This window comes from Pyrus communis, chromosome 2, assembly GCF_963583255.1.
Source record: "Pyrus communis chromosome 2, drPyrComm1.1, whole genome shotgun sequence".
Taxonomy (NCBI): domain Eukaryota; kingdom Viridiplantae; phylum Streptophyta; class Magnoliopsida; order Rosales; family Rosaceae; genus Pyrus; species Pyrus communis.
This window is the reverse complement of record NC_084804.1, coordinates 7,412,026-7,425,063: the sequence shown is the minus strand read 5'-3', so window position 1 is coordinate 7,425,063 and position 13,038 is coordinate 7,412,026. Positions and strand designations below refer to the sequence as shown.

The window sequence follows — 13,038 nt, the reverse complement described above, 5'->3', positions numbered from 1 at the left end:
TTTATTAGAAAGAAAAAAAAAAAAAAAAACCGGAACTTTATTTCTCAGCTCGTAAGCGAAGTTGCTGAGTACTGTGCAACTTGGTTTTTAGGACGAATGACGACACCCTTGATAACAAGCCCTTTCTTCCAGTTCCCGCCATCATATTCATACATCGAAAACTCCATGTCGCCAGATTTCTCAGGTGATGCTTTAAACTCGCCAACTGGGATCTCGACCCATTGTCCTCTTGGGGTTTGCATCAGATTAACTTTACGGCACTGCCTGGTACCATCAGGGAGAGTGAGCCTGAAATTGACTGGAACTTCCCATCCATAATCTGCAGCATTCAGCTTGACCACAAATGCAACTTCATAAAGAGTTCCGGGTGACAGGTTTGCGGTTTCAAACTTCCCGTGCACTTCTAGCCAACATACATTCAACAGTTCAGCAGCATCAATGAAGACGTCACTGCAATTAAACCCTAAGTTAGGACCGATTTCTATATATATATAGCAGTATCCAACAATCAATTGTGATATACGGATTGAAGATTTTGCTACCTGGTTTCTTGCAGGGAGTACCAGTGCCAGTAACGATTGTCTTCGGCCCAAGTGATTGAGAGATCTCTTGCATACACCATAAAACAGTTGTTGGACTTTTTATCAACCCAATATTTCTGCAATAACAATTAAATTGCTAATGATAGTCAAGAAAAAAATGGATAAACATGATTGTTGATATTTCAAGTCCTATCAAGAGTTGAACTTTTGATATATTTAAGGAAATGGTTTCCGCACACCCATTTACTTCTTTTGCACACCTTGTTTATTGCTGCCCTTGAAGTGATTCTCTTTTGGTTTATACAAATAGTCAAATGCTATAAACAAACACGAGTGTCCAGAGGGAGAAAAGCAGTGTGCAAAAATCATTTCCAGATAAGTTGCTTTAGTTTTGATCATTTGGAGCTAAATTTCAGTAAGAATTAGAACAATTTCACATTTCTGAAGCATGTTTGATAATTTCACACAATAACTGAAAAACAAATAGGAAAAATAATTTAAAATTGTCAGAAAGTTAGATGCAGGGATTTCACCTTTTTCTTTTGGTTTAAGACAACTCCTGCTTGGAGCTGCTGAAAGAGGTTTTCAATTGAGGACTTGTTTATTGGTGTGTCAGCATCTTTCACAAGGGCTTCATAGTTATGTGGGAACTGCTGCTGCCTAACTTGCTGTGCCGCTGTCCTTTTCTCTATTTCCTTGACTTCTTTCGCTGCTGCGGCTACCTGGTTGTTATTCGCCGAGGGCTTGGCCTGATGATCAGCAGCTGTTCTCTCTACCACCGTGGGTTTAGAGACAGTCGGCTTTGCTTCTGTTTCTTTCTCTGCCGCTACCTTATTATTAGTCGGTTGCTCACTAGGCGGCTGCGACCGTGACTGTGAGGCCTCATCTTGTGACCACCCAGTCCCCATCTCTGCATGCAGTTCTTCAAACCGGTGATGTTTTTACTTTATATATATAGATAGCAAGGCGGCTAAACAAGTAATTTCCACGAGTCACCGCAACGTGCGGACGAGAACGAGAGTTGTAGCTTGAAACCCAAGAAAGATGCCTTGCGAACCTTTTATTCTCTAGTTTTCGGTTATGTTGATATAAAGCATGAATTAGCAAGCAATGGCTTGGAAACTTTGGAATTTCGACCATGTAGGAAAGCACTAGATCGGAAAGCACTTTTGAAAAAAGTTTTTATGCCAATAAGTAAAACTTTTGTTTGTTTATCAAAATATATTCCATTCTGCAGAAAAATAGCTTTATTCTCAAATAAGGCATCACATCCGATGTATTATTCCCGTTTATAAAGTAATCTTTGAATTTGTAACCGATCACGATTGTCTTAAATTCTTGTTTTACTTTCGAAAATCGATTTGAGTAAATCCCGTTTATAAAGTAATCTTCAAATTTGCAACCGATCACGATCATCTTAAATTCTTGTTTTACTTTGGAAAATCGATTTGAGAAGCTTCCTTTACTGGTTTACAATATGTTTGAAAGCCATCTTCTTTTCTTTCCTACGCATTATAGAAGTTGGAAATCTACCCTCTAGAATTTAAATTGAAGACCACCAAAGGTCCGGAACAACCTTCAACGTGACGAAAAAATTTCCTAGGTGACTGGCACATTAGCTTACGTGGAGTTCCCAACCAATGAAACATTATCATGTGTCAATGTTATTGTTGAAAATAAAAAGTTTGCCACGTTTTGTTATTTATGATAGGCATTAAATAAATTGGTCAATAAAATTCCTAATATACCCCTAACATAATAGTTGAAAGAGAAAGACGTCAGAAAACTCTTCGACTTCCTCCTTCCCCGCCGACCACCCACCCTATCAGAAATCACTCACCCCCATCACCGCCCTGTGATTCCACCGGCGACACCTTTCTTCCTCTTTTTGTTTCTCCTCTTCTCTCTCGCTGAGGTGTGTGTTCCAATTACATGGAAAATTTTCTCCAAAATGACCCCAATTTCTACAGTCAGTATCTCTCTTTTTGGAGGTGAGTTTTTGGGTTAGGGATTTGCTGTCCCTAAATTTGTGTCTCCTTTCATGTCCTTTAATTTAACTTGTAATTCAACAGTGTCATGTTTGATAAGGGTTTTTTTTCCCGTCAAAATAATAAGGTTAAATAAATAAAAACTAAAAGTTAAAAAATTAAAACCAACAGCCACTCAAATTCCCATCAACACCAATTCGACAGCCAACAACACCGGTCTGTCATCGGAGAACTCCACGGCTGGCGAAACCTCCTTTTCTCTCTGTTCGCCATTATTTTCTCCGTTCAAATACCCAATCATGATCGACTCAGCCCGTCAAACATCAAATTTTATGTAAATTTTGGTTTGAGGAAGCAAGGAAGAAATCTGGTCAATCTATACAAACGAGATTTGAATCGACTCGATGACAATAAACGGCGAGATCATAATCTACGGGAAGGTTCGCCTCAATCATCCTACGGGACTTTGCTGGGGAGATATAGAAGGAGAGAGTGAAATGGAAGCTTCAACAGCCGTGTGAATTGCCGCCAACTGAGATTGGAGGGAGTTGCAGACTTTCGGACTTCCAGTTGGGATTTGCTTTCTTTTTGTTCTGATTTTCAGTTTTCTTTAGTGAATCAGTTTTTGTATTTAAATAAATATTAATTAAGAAAAGTTGACACCGTTAAATTGGGAGTTAAGTTAATGGCATAATTAGAAGGAGACATGGCAGGAGACGCAAAGTTCGGGACAGCAGATCCCTGGCCGAGTTTTTGCTCCCGCAGTTGGAAGGTTGTCGCTACGTTCCTTTCTTGTTAGTGACTCAGAATTCACAAAGGACCGAAAGGGTTACGATAATCATGCGAACTTATGAACCCGAGTTCTATAGATTTTCAAAATGAGTTTTCTTTAGTTAACTACATAATCATGATTTATCGTATGTAAACTCACTTTTGTTCAGTACCAAGAAGAAGATAAACGGCCTCTATATCTGTCCTAATTAACGAATAACGTTACACAGAAACTGGGAATTAATTGCAGCTTCAACACATCTGTATGTAAGTATAGTTTCCATAGCTCATAAGAACGTGCGCTATATGTTTAAATTCGGTGAGAAGCGATTGATTGTCTTGATGGAATTTCAGCCTTCTGAGTTCTGAGTGTTTTAGTGCATCCCCTTGAAAATTTGGAGCTAAAACTGCCCGTATATACTTGTGTGCGTATAGACACACACGCATTTCATTAATTGGCTCTCAATATATATATAAGAAAGAATTTATTCATTTTTGAGATACAAATACATGCTGTAGTAGCAAATACTTCATATATGGTATACAAATCATCTTATATGAGACCTGTTCTCATTATTAAATAGTCACATATATAAAACCCCCAACGACGTAGAAAATATTTCAATACATACGTGTACTGTATACATAGAAAATACCGCGTGAACCGTACGTGGACTAATTAAGTTAATTCGGAGTTACATCTTTCACAAGTGCTTGATGAATTTTCAAGCCCCCCTTCCATTTTCCACTCCAGACTTCATACAGACCAAAATGAAGCGTGCTATCCTGAGCATTCTGCGGAACTTCAATTCTCATTCGCGGGCCGTTGTCATCAGGAATTGTGAATCTACTGTCTTTTGGATCCTGCGCTGCAACTTTAACTTTGGTCCAAGTGTACTTACCCTTTTTCCCTACCTTGGCCATCAAGAAAGCTTGTATGTCTCTCCAACCAAATGCATCAGGTGCCAGTTCTACGTCGAAACTAATTTCATATTTTTTCGCAGGTGTTAAACTATATGAGCCGGTTACTTCCAGCCAAGAAACCTGTATCAGCTCCGCAGGTTCAGTAGGTTCATCCTTAGATTGCCTGCAAAATGTATAGTATGTAGTAAATTATTCATATAGGCGAAGCCGAACATAATTCAATGCATCTTCTATTCACACTCTCAATATGTCATTCTGCACTCTAAAATCATTATTTTGTTATTCTATTAAACCTTAACAAGTGCAAAGTAACAAACTGAGACTGTCTAAACATTACATCTACCAAAAACACATATCCCAGAAGGCAGAACAAGCACGCATAAGTGGTGTAGCGGTGTAGATTCCATACTTATGAGAAATGAGATGAGCATTTATGGCATATTTCTCTTTTACCGGTTGTAAACAACCGATTACATCTAAGGTAACCGATTATATCTAAGGTTTTCCACGTAGTTCAGATAATTGATTCCTTACTTCTTGTTAGGTAACTTCCAGTAGCGTTCATCATTGCCCCATACAATGCTAAGTCCCCGTGGTCTGAAAATGTAATTATTTCCCTGTAAACACGAATATACAGTTAATCTCTTTTTTACAGAAACGAATTAGATATATGCGAAAGATTGTTTTCCGATGTTAACAAGACATTTAGCAATGAATTAAGCAATTTGTGAGGCCTTATAACATGAATAATCACCTCCTGTTTTATTTCATCTGGATCTGCTTGGAAATGAGGTTTTGTCATAGACATTTCGAAACCTAACTCGGTTTTCTTCTTCTTCTTCTTCTTTCTTCTTCTGCTGCAGTTATGTTTTCTTGTTTTCTGTCTCTATGTTTCTCTTGGCGCAGTTTTGAAGATAGAGAACCTCTAGTCTAACCGAGCCTTTTTATAAATCCATGATCCATTGGGAAGAAAAGAATCTAATGCCTACCACAAAACAAAACAAAATGTGAAACCAAAACAAATTGATAATAAAATTGAATTATGTATAGAGAATAAAGTGATTGCTTTGGACTTATGCTGAAGGTTCTTTGCCTTTTATTTTGGCAAAAAGGTTCCTTATTAGCTTTTTAAAAGAAGAATATATGTGTGTGTCTGTGTGTGTGTGTGTCGGATTGCTAGTAAATGGTATTAAATGTTCCAACGTGAGACATGTTCATAAAGCATTTGATCATGATCAATTCTGTAAGCCTACTTGAGTACTAAAAACATATATAACTCCAAGGCATAAATAAGGGTCAATAAGGGTTACTGGCTACTAACAAACGCGCGCGGTATGGAATCGCAATTGGCTTTGCATGCATGCTACGTACGTGCAGCTGGCTTTTGCCAAACAAGTCCACTCACATTGACACGTCACATATATAGAGGGAACCGGATCCCCTCCTAAGCTTAGGAGGCTAAACCTCCTGAGTAAAGGACATGGACAGTCTAAAGATTTTTGAGGCCCGGGGCGACGTAAAAAAATGTGCCTTCATTTCACATAAAAAAAATATTTGTTTTCACAAATAAGACATCGATAAAATTATATTTAGAAAAACACTTCAAACTCAATAATTTATAAACACAGAATAATTAATTTATTTTGTATCAAGAGAAGAAACTAAAAAACTTCGGACTTTCAAGTAGATAGATTATGAGTTTTGCTTTCCATCTGAACTTTTAAAGTGTTTTTGTATAAATCGTGAGTTATTTTTTCTTATTTACTAGCCTCGTCAATATAAGACTGAAAAAATATTAATGATTTTGAGTCTTTAAGGATATGTATAAGTAATGAATGAATTTTTTTGGACCCCGGACGGTCGCCCTGCCCGCACTGGGCCTGGCCCGAGCCTGGTAAAGGATCTGAACCGTTGAAATTTGATCAAATGGCTACAAATAGGGAATCCCTTTAAAAGTTATAATAATTACAACTGTTTGATCAAATTTCAACGGCTCAGATCCTTTGCTCAGCAGGCTCAGCCTCCTAAGCTCAGGAGGGGATCCGGTTCCTATATAGAGCTTATCTTGATCAACTTGATCTCAATTTTCATTGGTGGCCTCCACTTCATCAAGAAACGGACATCCATAACAAGTACGTACAAGAATAATTTTAACAATAGATTGTTTCGTAGCTTTCATTGGCTTTACGCTTTCGGGAAGTTACCACGAAACGCATAATTGTGACAGAAGAGAAACTGGAATAATTCTTCCCTTAACAAACCCAACCCAACCCAACCCCACCACACCACCCACCACCCCCTTCCCCCTTCCCCCTTCTCCACCCCCACACCCCCCCCGGCGGCGGGGGGACCCCAACGGCTATTGGTTAATTCTTTTCCAAGGGTATATGTTTACACTTTTGGTGACGCAAACCACTTTGAAATGGATCCCCTCAAATATCAATCTCTAGGTGCCAACCGCATTGCGGAAGAATTCAAATTTGGAACCTCGTGTTATATTATATGGTGCACTGAATTTAGTGTAACGTATAAATATTGCCAATAGTGGAGGTCAATGAGTTAAAGAATGGTCTAACATCAAACTTATAAGTGGAGAAAACTACCACTAAATTGTAGTTCTGGTATTGCTAATAGTTATAAACTTTTAAACTATTTATTATATGAAGGAAAGTGAAAGCAAAGTCAAACTTCTTTCAAGCACACATTAGTGATATTACATGAAGGTCGGCACTCATTGGTCGATTGGAATCCAATATGCAATTTGGGTTTCATTCTTTGATGTTATATCTGTGTCCAGCTAGAAAGACGTCATATTCCCTTGTGATTTTTCTATTTCCCAAATGTGCAAGGATTTTCAGCCATGTCAAACTAAGGTATTAAATTTTGGTGGTGACAAAAACATCGCCCGTAGAAAGTAAGAAAACGGCAGTTTATTCGTTTTTATTTTTATTCTTTCGAATTTCTTCCAACTAAAATAGCAACTTTCTGATTTTGTGTAAGCTGTAACAAAAAACGTCGAATGCTAATAACGTATTATATTAGCAAAATTTCAAGTGCTTCTGCAAAAAATCAAGGTAACACTGCTCTACATGTTACAGGAGACCTTGACCTATATTCCAAATTATTTTTTGTAATGTAAACTTTGACTCTACCCTTGTTTTCCTGTATCTCTCAGCTCTTTCATTGCTCCCTACGAGATTTACAAAATAGTATAGACTGGCTTTCCGGAAAATGAGACCAACTCTGTTTCAAGAGCTGCCATATTGTAATTGATTCTTAGTTATGAAAATTATTTGGTTCCTCTTCCTGTTAACAAGTTAATTCATAAGGGGCAGGGGGAATAAATTGGTTACGAACATATACGAGATTCGAATCTAAAACCGTTCACTTATAAATGAAGAAAAATATCACTAAACTGTAGTAGCAAGTGACTAATAGATGGACCTTTAACATCCACATAAGAAATTCTTGCCCGAGAAGACATGAATTGCGAGCATGTCAGATGCCCCACGCACATATTGTTGTTTCGTTAAACACACAATGAAAATTTCCATGATGTATCACTGTCCAAAAGAATGAATATGTTATGAAATATAGTTACCTAACAATCACACTTATCCAGCAAACTAGTGTATTAATATGAAATACATGTAAAGTCCACATGAATTGCTCCACTTTTATTCATAGTGATTGAGATTTTTACCACAAGTAAATAGGGTTAAAATCACTGAAAATACTTGCAAGAATACAAGGTAATTGTAGTATAATTGCTCATGCAAGGTCATTGTCCACAAAGATTGTTTGATTAATTCATAATTAAATCAACTCTTAATTAACTATTGAAACAGATTTTTATCAAAGATTTGAGATTTTTGAGTTTGAAAATGTTGAATTAACAATTAAAGAACCTAGAAGTTAGAAAATAAAGGCAGCAAACATAAAAACGTTTTTTAATTAAAACAATTTAGGGAAAGACTAGGGTTAAACCGTCACCGTTACAATCCTATGCAATTCTATCAATTACTTATAAATTTCCACATCCACGCTTTGAAGGTTAGGTTTTCCTAACGCATATTTTCCTTGTGATGTTCAAGCGAAAACGTATATCTAACATGCAATCCGTCTGTGATGTTCAGATTAAATATAAACATGCAAGACTTATTAAACTTCGTGAAAACCCTTTGAAAAACCATGCAACCCTTAAGAGCGTGATGTTCGCCTTAAGTGAACTTACAATTACTAATCACAAGAAGCCCTCCTCAATTTCAGGGTGATGTTCCAACAAAAATTGCATCAAATAACTTGTCTAAATACCCTAATGGTGATCAATCATTAAAATATATAGATAGATTTAATCGTGGTGATTAATAATTCAAAGCAAACATGCATCCATTCATAAGCAAATTAATAAAATTACATATTCATGCTACGGTTCATGGCCTAACCCTAGCAAAAGAATTAGTTACGCATACTCATAATAAAAATCAAAGGAAATATCATTCAAATGAGCAAAGGAATGAAAACACCTTAAAGTAGAAAATATCCACGAAGCCCCGCAATCACTCTTCTTCTCCCCATTTTATTTAAGAACGGCCAAGCAATATAATTGCTGAGCCCCCCCTACAAACCCTAAAACATAGGTCTCTTATTCCAACTAGGGAAGTAAATAATAAAAATAAAATACTTAGAAAATAAAATCCTAATTAAACTAGGAAAAACTGCAAGGGAACTGTCCAGCCACATTTTAGCCTCAGAAATTCTCCAAATCCGGCCCATAAGAGCTTGTTTTAAAGATCGGGACGTTCTGAACACATCTCCAGAGGGCCATGAACCCATCCAAGGTCATCTTGGACTTCAAAAATGCAATTCAAGCCCAAAACGTCACAATTACAGCACTGCGCATTGCTCATTTATTTTATCGCCAGAAAATAACCACTTGGTAGAAAATTCTGATATTTTGATACGATCAAGCCAAGTGACTCACGAACATTCTCCAACTAGAATTACTCCAAAATTCATCCATTTAATTATGTTTTTCTCCAGAGGAATTCGAAAGTCCTAAATTAGAAATACAATTCAAAGTATCAAAATTCTTTCAAAATATTAACCAAAATATACCAAAAATAGGGTTAAATATATACTATAAAATCCGCTCATCAGTCTTGTTACTCGATTTAAGATATTATATTTACCGTCTTTCATCTTCCAGATGCACTAATATAGAGGGTGTCGTTGGATGGTCAACAAATTTTCTAGACGTGAATGCACGTTGGCAATTAGAGTTGATGATGGATAGTGGCTAGTTGCTTCGAGATCAAATCTTATGCACCTAAAGTGGATGTGGCCTTTTCCCCAATAAATATCTGACACATATTAAATTTATGACAACAAAATTAAGAAAAGTTAAGATAATGAATACGTGTCAGATATTTATTGGGGTCACAGAGAGGCGACATCCATTTTGGATGCAGAAGATTTGATCTCAGTTGCTTCGGCCAGCAACCATCCATGAATTTAATTGGCAACTTACATTCAAGTGTAAAGGGTTTGTTGGCCATGTTATAGTTCGTCCAACGGTACTCCCAAGATTGGACAAATGTAAGACGACAGATGAGACATCTTGAATTACGTAACCTCTCGACAATGTTCTCCGATAAATGAAGGGTGTGGTATCCACACACCCTTTTTTATTTTTCACACATCCTGTTAATTTTCGATCATCAGATCAGATGAATTGAAGAATATCAAATGATATAAATTAACGAGGGGTGTGTGAGAAGTAAAAAAGGATGTGTGGACAACACACCCCTAAATGAATGAGGTAGTTTGCACAAATATTTACTTTGACGTTAATCTAAATTGATTACTTGTCGACCCTTGTTTTTGGAATCCAATATGCAATTTGAGTTTCATTCTTTGGTGATTACTTGTCGACCCTTGTTTTGTCGACCCTTGTTTTTAGAATCCAATATGCAATTTGAGTTTCATTCTTTGGTGATATGTATATGTCCAGCTAGAAGGGATCTTATTCCTTAATGATAGACATTAGATATTCTCATTGATAGAAACATATACCGGTGCGGAAGGGAGAAAAAGGGAGTTTCAGTATGTTCGTTTTTGCTTTGACTTTTAGAATTCTTCCCGACTAAGATAGCAAAGTTATGATCTTTTTTGACTTCGCATTCAAGGCTGCAGAAGAACAAAAAAGTTTATCAAGCCTTGCTACTCAAAATGTGTTTGTTCAGACGAAAAAAAGAACCGAGTTATCCCAAATTAATTAAAAAGAATCTTGCCTAGCATACACAGAAATATGTGTTCGTCTCGCAAGCGTATACTTCACTTCACTTGTAAGTGTATTCAGTAGCTAATGTAATCAAGCTTCAATTTCAAGATGAGGTTCATCAAACTTTCAAGGACAAGTTAAATTAGATTTCGACCGCCAATACAACATATATTAATTATGTTACAAACCTACACGCATTCAAAATACAAAGATGCTAATTTCTACCAGGAGAGAGTTATAAGTACTTTGAGATTTTTGGCTTTTTTTTTTAGTACAAAGAACACGTGGGGAAAGAGTAATCAGTTCATCTTTTCCAAAGCAGCTGCTGCAGAAACCAAATCTTCGGCTGTTGCTGGTTTGTGCATCTGCAGCCATAAGCAAATATCTGGTGTAACGTGACTGGAAGAACAGGTGATTACCCTTCAAATAGTAAACTAGTAATATTTTTCAACAAGATCCAAAAACCAATAAGAAAAGGGGGGATTTCAGTTTTTAAAAAGCAAAAGACTTCGTGGAAACGTAAATATTGGAAGCTAATCATAACTATTCTAGATTAAATATGTACTGATCGATCAACAATAACACATGAAAACGAAACCATGCCAAGTTGCCAACAGACAAAACACATGGCCATAGAGTAATGTAACAAAGATTCATGAACCACCATATTGTCGAGCACAAACTTACAGATTTTGCCACAGAAAGCCAGTGAAAACAACGCAAGAATGCATCATCCTGTGAAGGAAGGCTGTCGTGATTCCAATATGTGAAGCTTTTATATTTCGCATTCATCTCCCAACAGTTCGAGCTCCCATCAGAATTATCGGAAAGATTTCTCTTGCCAAGACTCTTCTTCCCTAGAACAAATCCTGCAAAGAAATTACTACAGAGGAACTCTTAGAAAACTGAAAGTGAATTTAGTCATTTACATCATTCGAAAACAACATACAAAGAGAGCCCTTCTGTTGTCACACATATATACAACAACACCATGTTGAATTAACAAGGGTATCTCCCTTCCCATGAAATTGTAGCCTCTCCCGACCACACCTGTCTCCAAGCCCCTAAGAAATCTATTTCGTTTTGCTGAAGAAAAATTTGGTAGATGGAGGTGGTAACTGCTGACATACAACTCAATGGGTGGGATCAGTTATAGGACACAACAAAAGTCAACACTATCAAAACAAGAAACGATTGCTCGCCATTTCTCTGTTATATCGAAGTCCCAAAGGTCAGCTCACAATATCAAATGGTTAAAAAACCATGATTTGGTTATTGGCCTGTGGAGTCACTGGAGTGTTTTCTTTGTGGCCTAGTCTTTAGCCCCCTTCCTCTAATTTCTTCGTCATTTCTCCATGTTAGCACTTCGTCACTGCCTCTGTGGTTTTGAGAATGCACATCTGAACCTCCTACAAATTTACCAATGATTTTCTTTCCAGGTCTCATTTCTCTCTCCCTTCACTTTCATCTGATACCATGAAAACATCAATTTCACCTATGCTCCACAGTGTAGGTGCCAGCAGAACCCAACAACTTCCCCTCAAATGACAGAATGCACAATAAGGTTGTGAAGAAAAGAAAAAGGTTTGGCCACGGACCCATGGTACTTCAAACATGATGCTGAACTACAAAAATTGTATATAATAAACGCATGGTAGTGACTGGTCGTAAGGCCTAAAAGCAAGTAACGGAGAGATTAAAGCACCAAGAAATTATGAGATAACCAGAACTTATCATTGAAGAGGAAAGTGGATGAAACTTGGGTTCACCAATTAAAAAGGGTAATGTTTACAATTTAAGGTAAGTTAGCTTTCCGAAAATCTCAGACCTAAAGTCAGAATCTTTATTCGGTGCTATAAAATCCCAACTCTAAACATCAATACAGAAGCACCGAGGTCTAAATAAGCTGGAAAATGATGAAGAAATCGATAAAGATAAGGCGTCAACAACCAGAACTCATACAATACAATAAAAAGGTACTGAATTTACTGACTGAAACTGCAATGACATACCAGAATACCCATCTGGAACCGAAATCGAAGCTCCTTGCAACTTCCTTCCTCTGAAACAAGCTTCCTGCATCCTTAAACCCTCCGATTCGATTCCCTCAACTCCAAGAAAAATCCCATTACTCAATTACGCCATGTAAATTGTATGTAAGAAAAAAGGGCAGATTCTTTACCAGTTGGTTTGGGTTTGAAGTATTGGGAGACATTGGAAGGGCCATTGAATTTGATGGAGCAGGGGAGGAGGTGCACCTGACCACTCAAGTCCACCACTCTTTCTTCGTCTTCCTGTGACTCTTCCCTTCCATGTCTTCTCACAACTATGTTGCCTTGGGTGCCCTGCTCCATTTGATTTGCCCCCAATTTTGTTCAGGTAAAAACCCTAATTTCTGTATCAATGTTTCAGTCTCTCTCTCCCTCGTTTTGCTTTCTTCAAATTTGGCCACGTATTGGCCACCTTTCCCGCCCTTTTTATATCTTAGTTTACGATTTGGTCCAAGGTGATTATATATAGGCCTAGCCCA

General features: G+C 37.3%; 3 protein-coding genes across 3 annotated transcripts; all 3 read right to left on the bottom strand.

Annotated features, from left to right (window-relative positions):
• Positions 1-18: 18 nt before the first annotated feature.
• LOC137726288 (protein PHLOEM PROTEIN 2-LIKE A1-like) lies at positions 19-1,478 on the bottom strand. The gene is made up of 3 exons (XM_068465196.1): positions 1,076-1,478; positions 543-658; positions 19-450 (listed from the first exon to the last, which is right to left on the bottom strand). Exons 1-3 carry the CDS (start codon positions 1,448-1,450, stop codon positions 45-47), a joined length of 897 nt encoding a protein of 298 aa, XP_068321297.1. The 5' UTR covers positions 1,451-1,478; the 3' UTR covers positions 19-44.
• A 2,274-nt stretch (positions 1,479-3,752) lies between these two features.
• Positions 3,753-5,133, bottom strand: LOC137726509 (protein PHLOEM PROTEIN 2-LIKE A9-like). Its single transcript, XM_068465443.1, has 3 exons — positions 4,980-5,133; positions 4,760-4,842; positions 3,753-4,388 (listed from the first exon to the last, which is right to left on the bottom strand). Exons 1-3 carry the CDS (start codon positions 5,031-5,033, stop codon positions 3,986-3,988), a joined length of 540 nt encoding a protein of 179 aa, XP_068321544.1. The 5' UTR covers positions 5,034-5,133; the 3' UTR covers positions 3,753-3,985.
• Positions 5,134-10,667: 5,534 nt separating this feature from the next.
• On the bottom strand, positions 10,668-12,862 carry LOC137724375 (uncharacterized). Its single transcript, XM_068463122.1, has 4 exons — positions 12,691-12,862; positions 12,521-12,619; positions 11,196-11,377; positions 10,668-10,873 (listed from the first exon to the last, which is right to left on the bottom strand). Exons 1-4 carry the CDS (start codon positions 12,860-12,862, stop codon positions 10,808-10,810), a joined length of 519 nt encoding a protein of 172 aa, XP_068319223.1. The 3' UTR covers positions 10,668-10,807.
• Between the last annotated feature and the right edge of the window lie 176 nt (positions 12,863-13,038).

Bases quoted from the DNA above. Each gene is read 5' to 3' on its own strand.
- LOC137726509 (XM_068465443.1), bottom strand. From the start codon at position 5,033: ATGTCTATGACAAAACCTCATTTCCAAGCAGATCCAGATGAAATAAAA. The intron at 4,843-4,979 runs GTGATTATTCAT...TCGTGTTTACAG, and splicing joins CAGATGAAATAAAACAGGAG to GGAAATAATTACATTTTCAG. The intron at 4,389-4,759 runs GTAAGGAATCAA...TACATTTTGCAG, and splicing joins TGGAAGTTACCTAACAAGAA to GCAATCTAAGGATGAACCTA.
- LOC137726288 (XM_068465196.1), bottom strand. From the start codon at position 1,450: ATGGGGACTGGGTGGTCACAAGATGAGGCCTCACAGTCACGGTCGCAG. The intron at 659-1,075 runs GTGAAATCCCTG...TTGTTATTGCAG, and splicing joins TCTTAAACCAAAAGAAAAAG to AAATATTGGGTTGATAAAAA. The intron at 451-542 runs GTAGCAAAATCT...GTTTAATTGCAG, and splicing joins TACTCCCTGCAAGAAACCAG to TGACGTCTTCATTGATGCTG.
- LOC137724375 (XM_068463122.1), bottom strand. From the start codon at position 12,862: ATGGAGCAGGGCACCCAAGGCAACATAGTTGTGAGAAGACATGGAAGG. The intron at 12,620-12,690 runs GTAAAGAATCTG...TTTTTCTTGGAG, and splicing joins CTTCAAACCCAAACCAACTG to TTGAGGGAATCGAATCGGAG. The intron at 11,378-12,520 runs GTATGTCATTGC...ATTTCTTTGCAG, and splicing joins GGTTCCAGATGGGTATTCTG to GATTTGTTCTAGGGAAGAAG.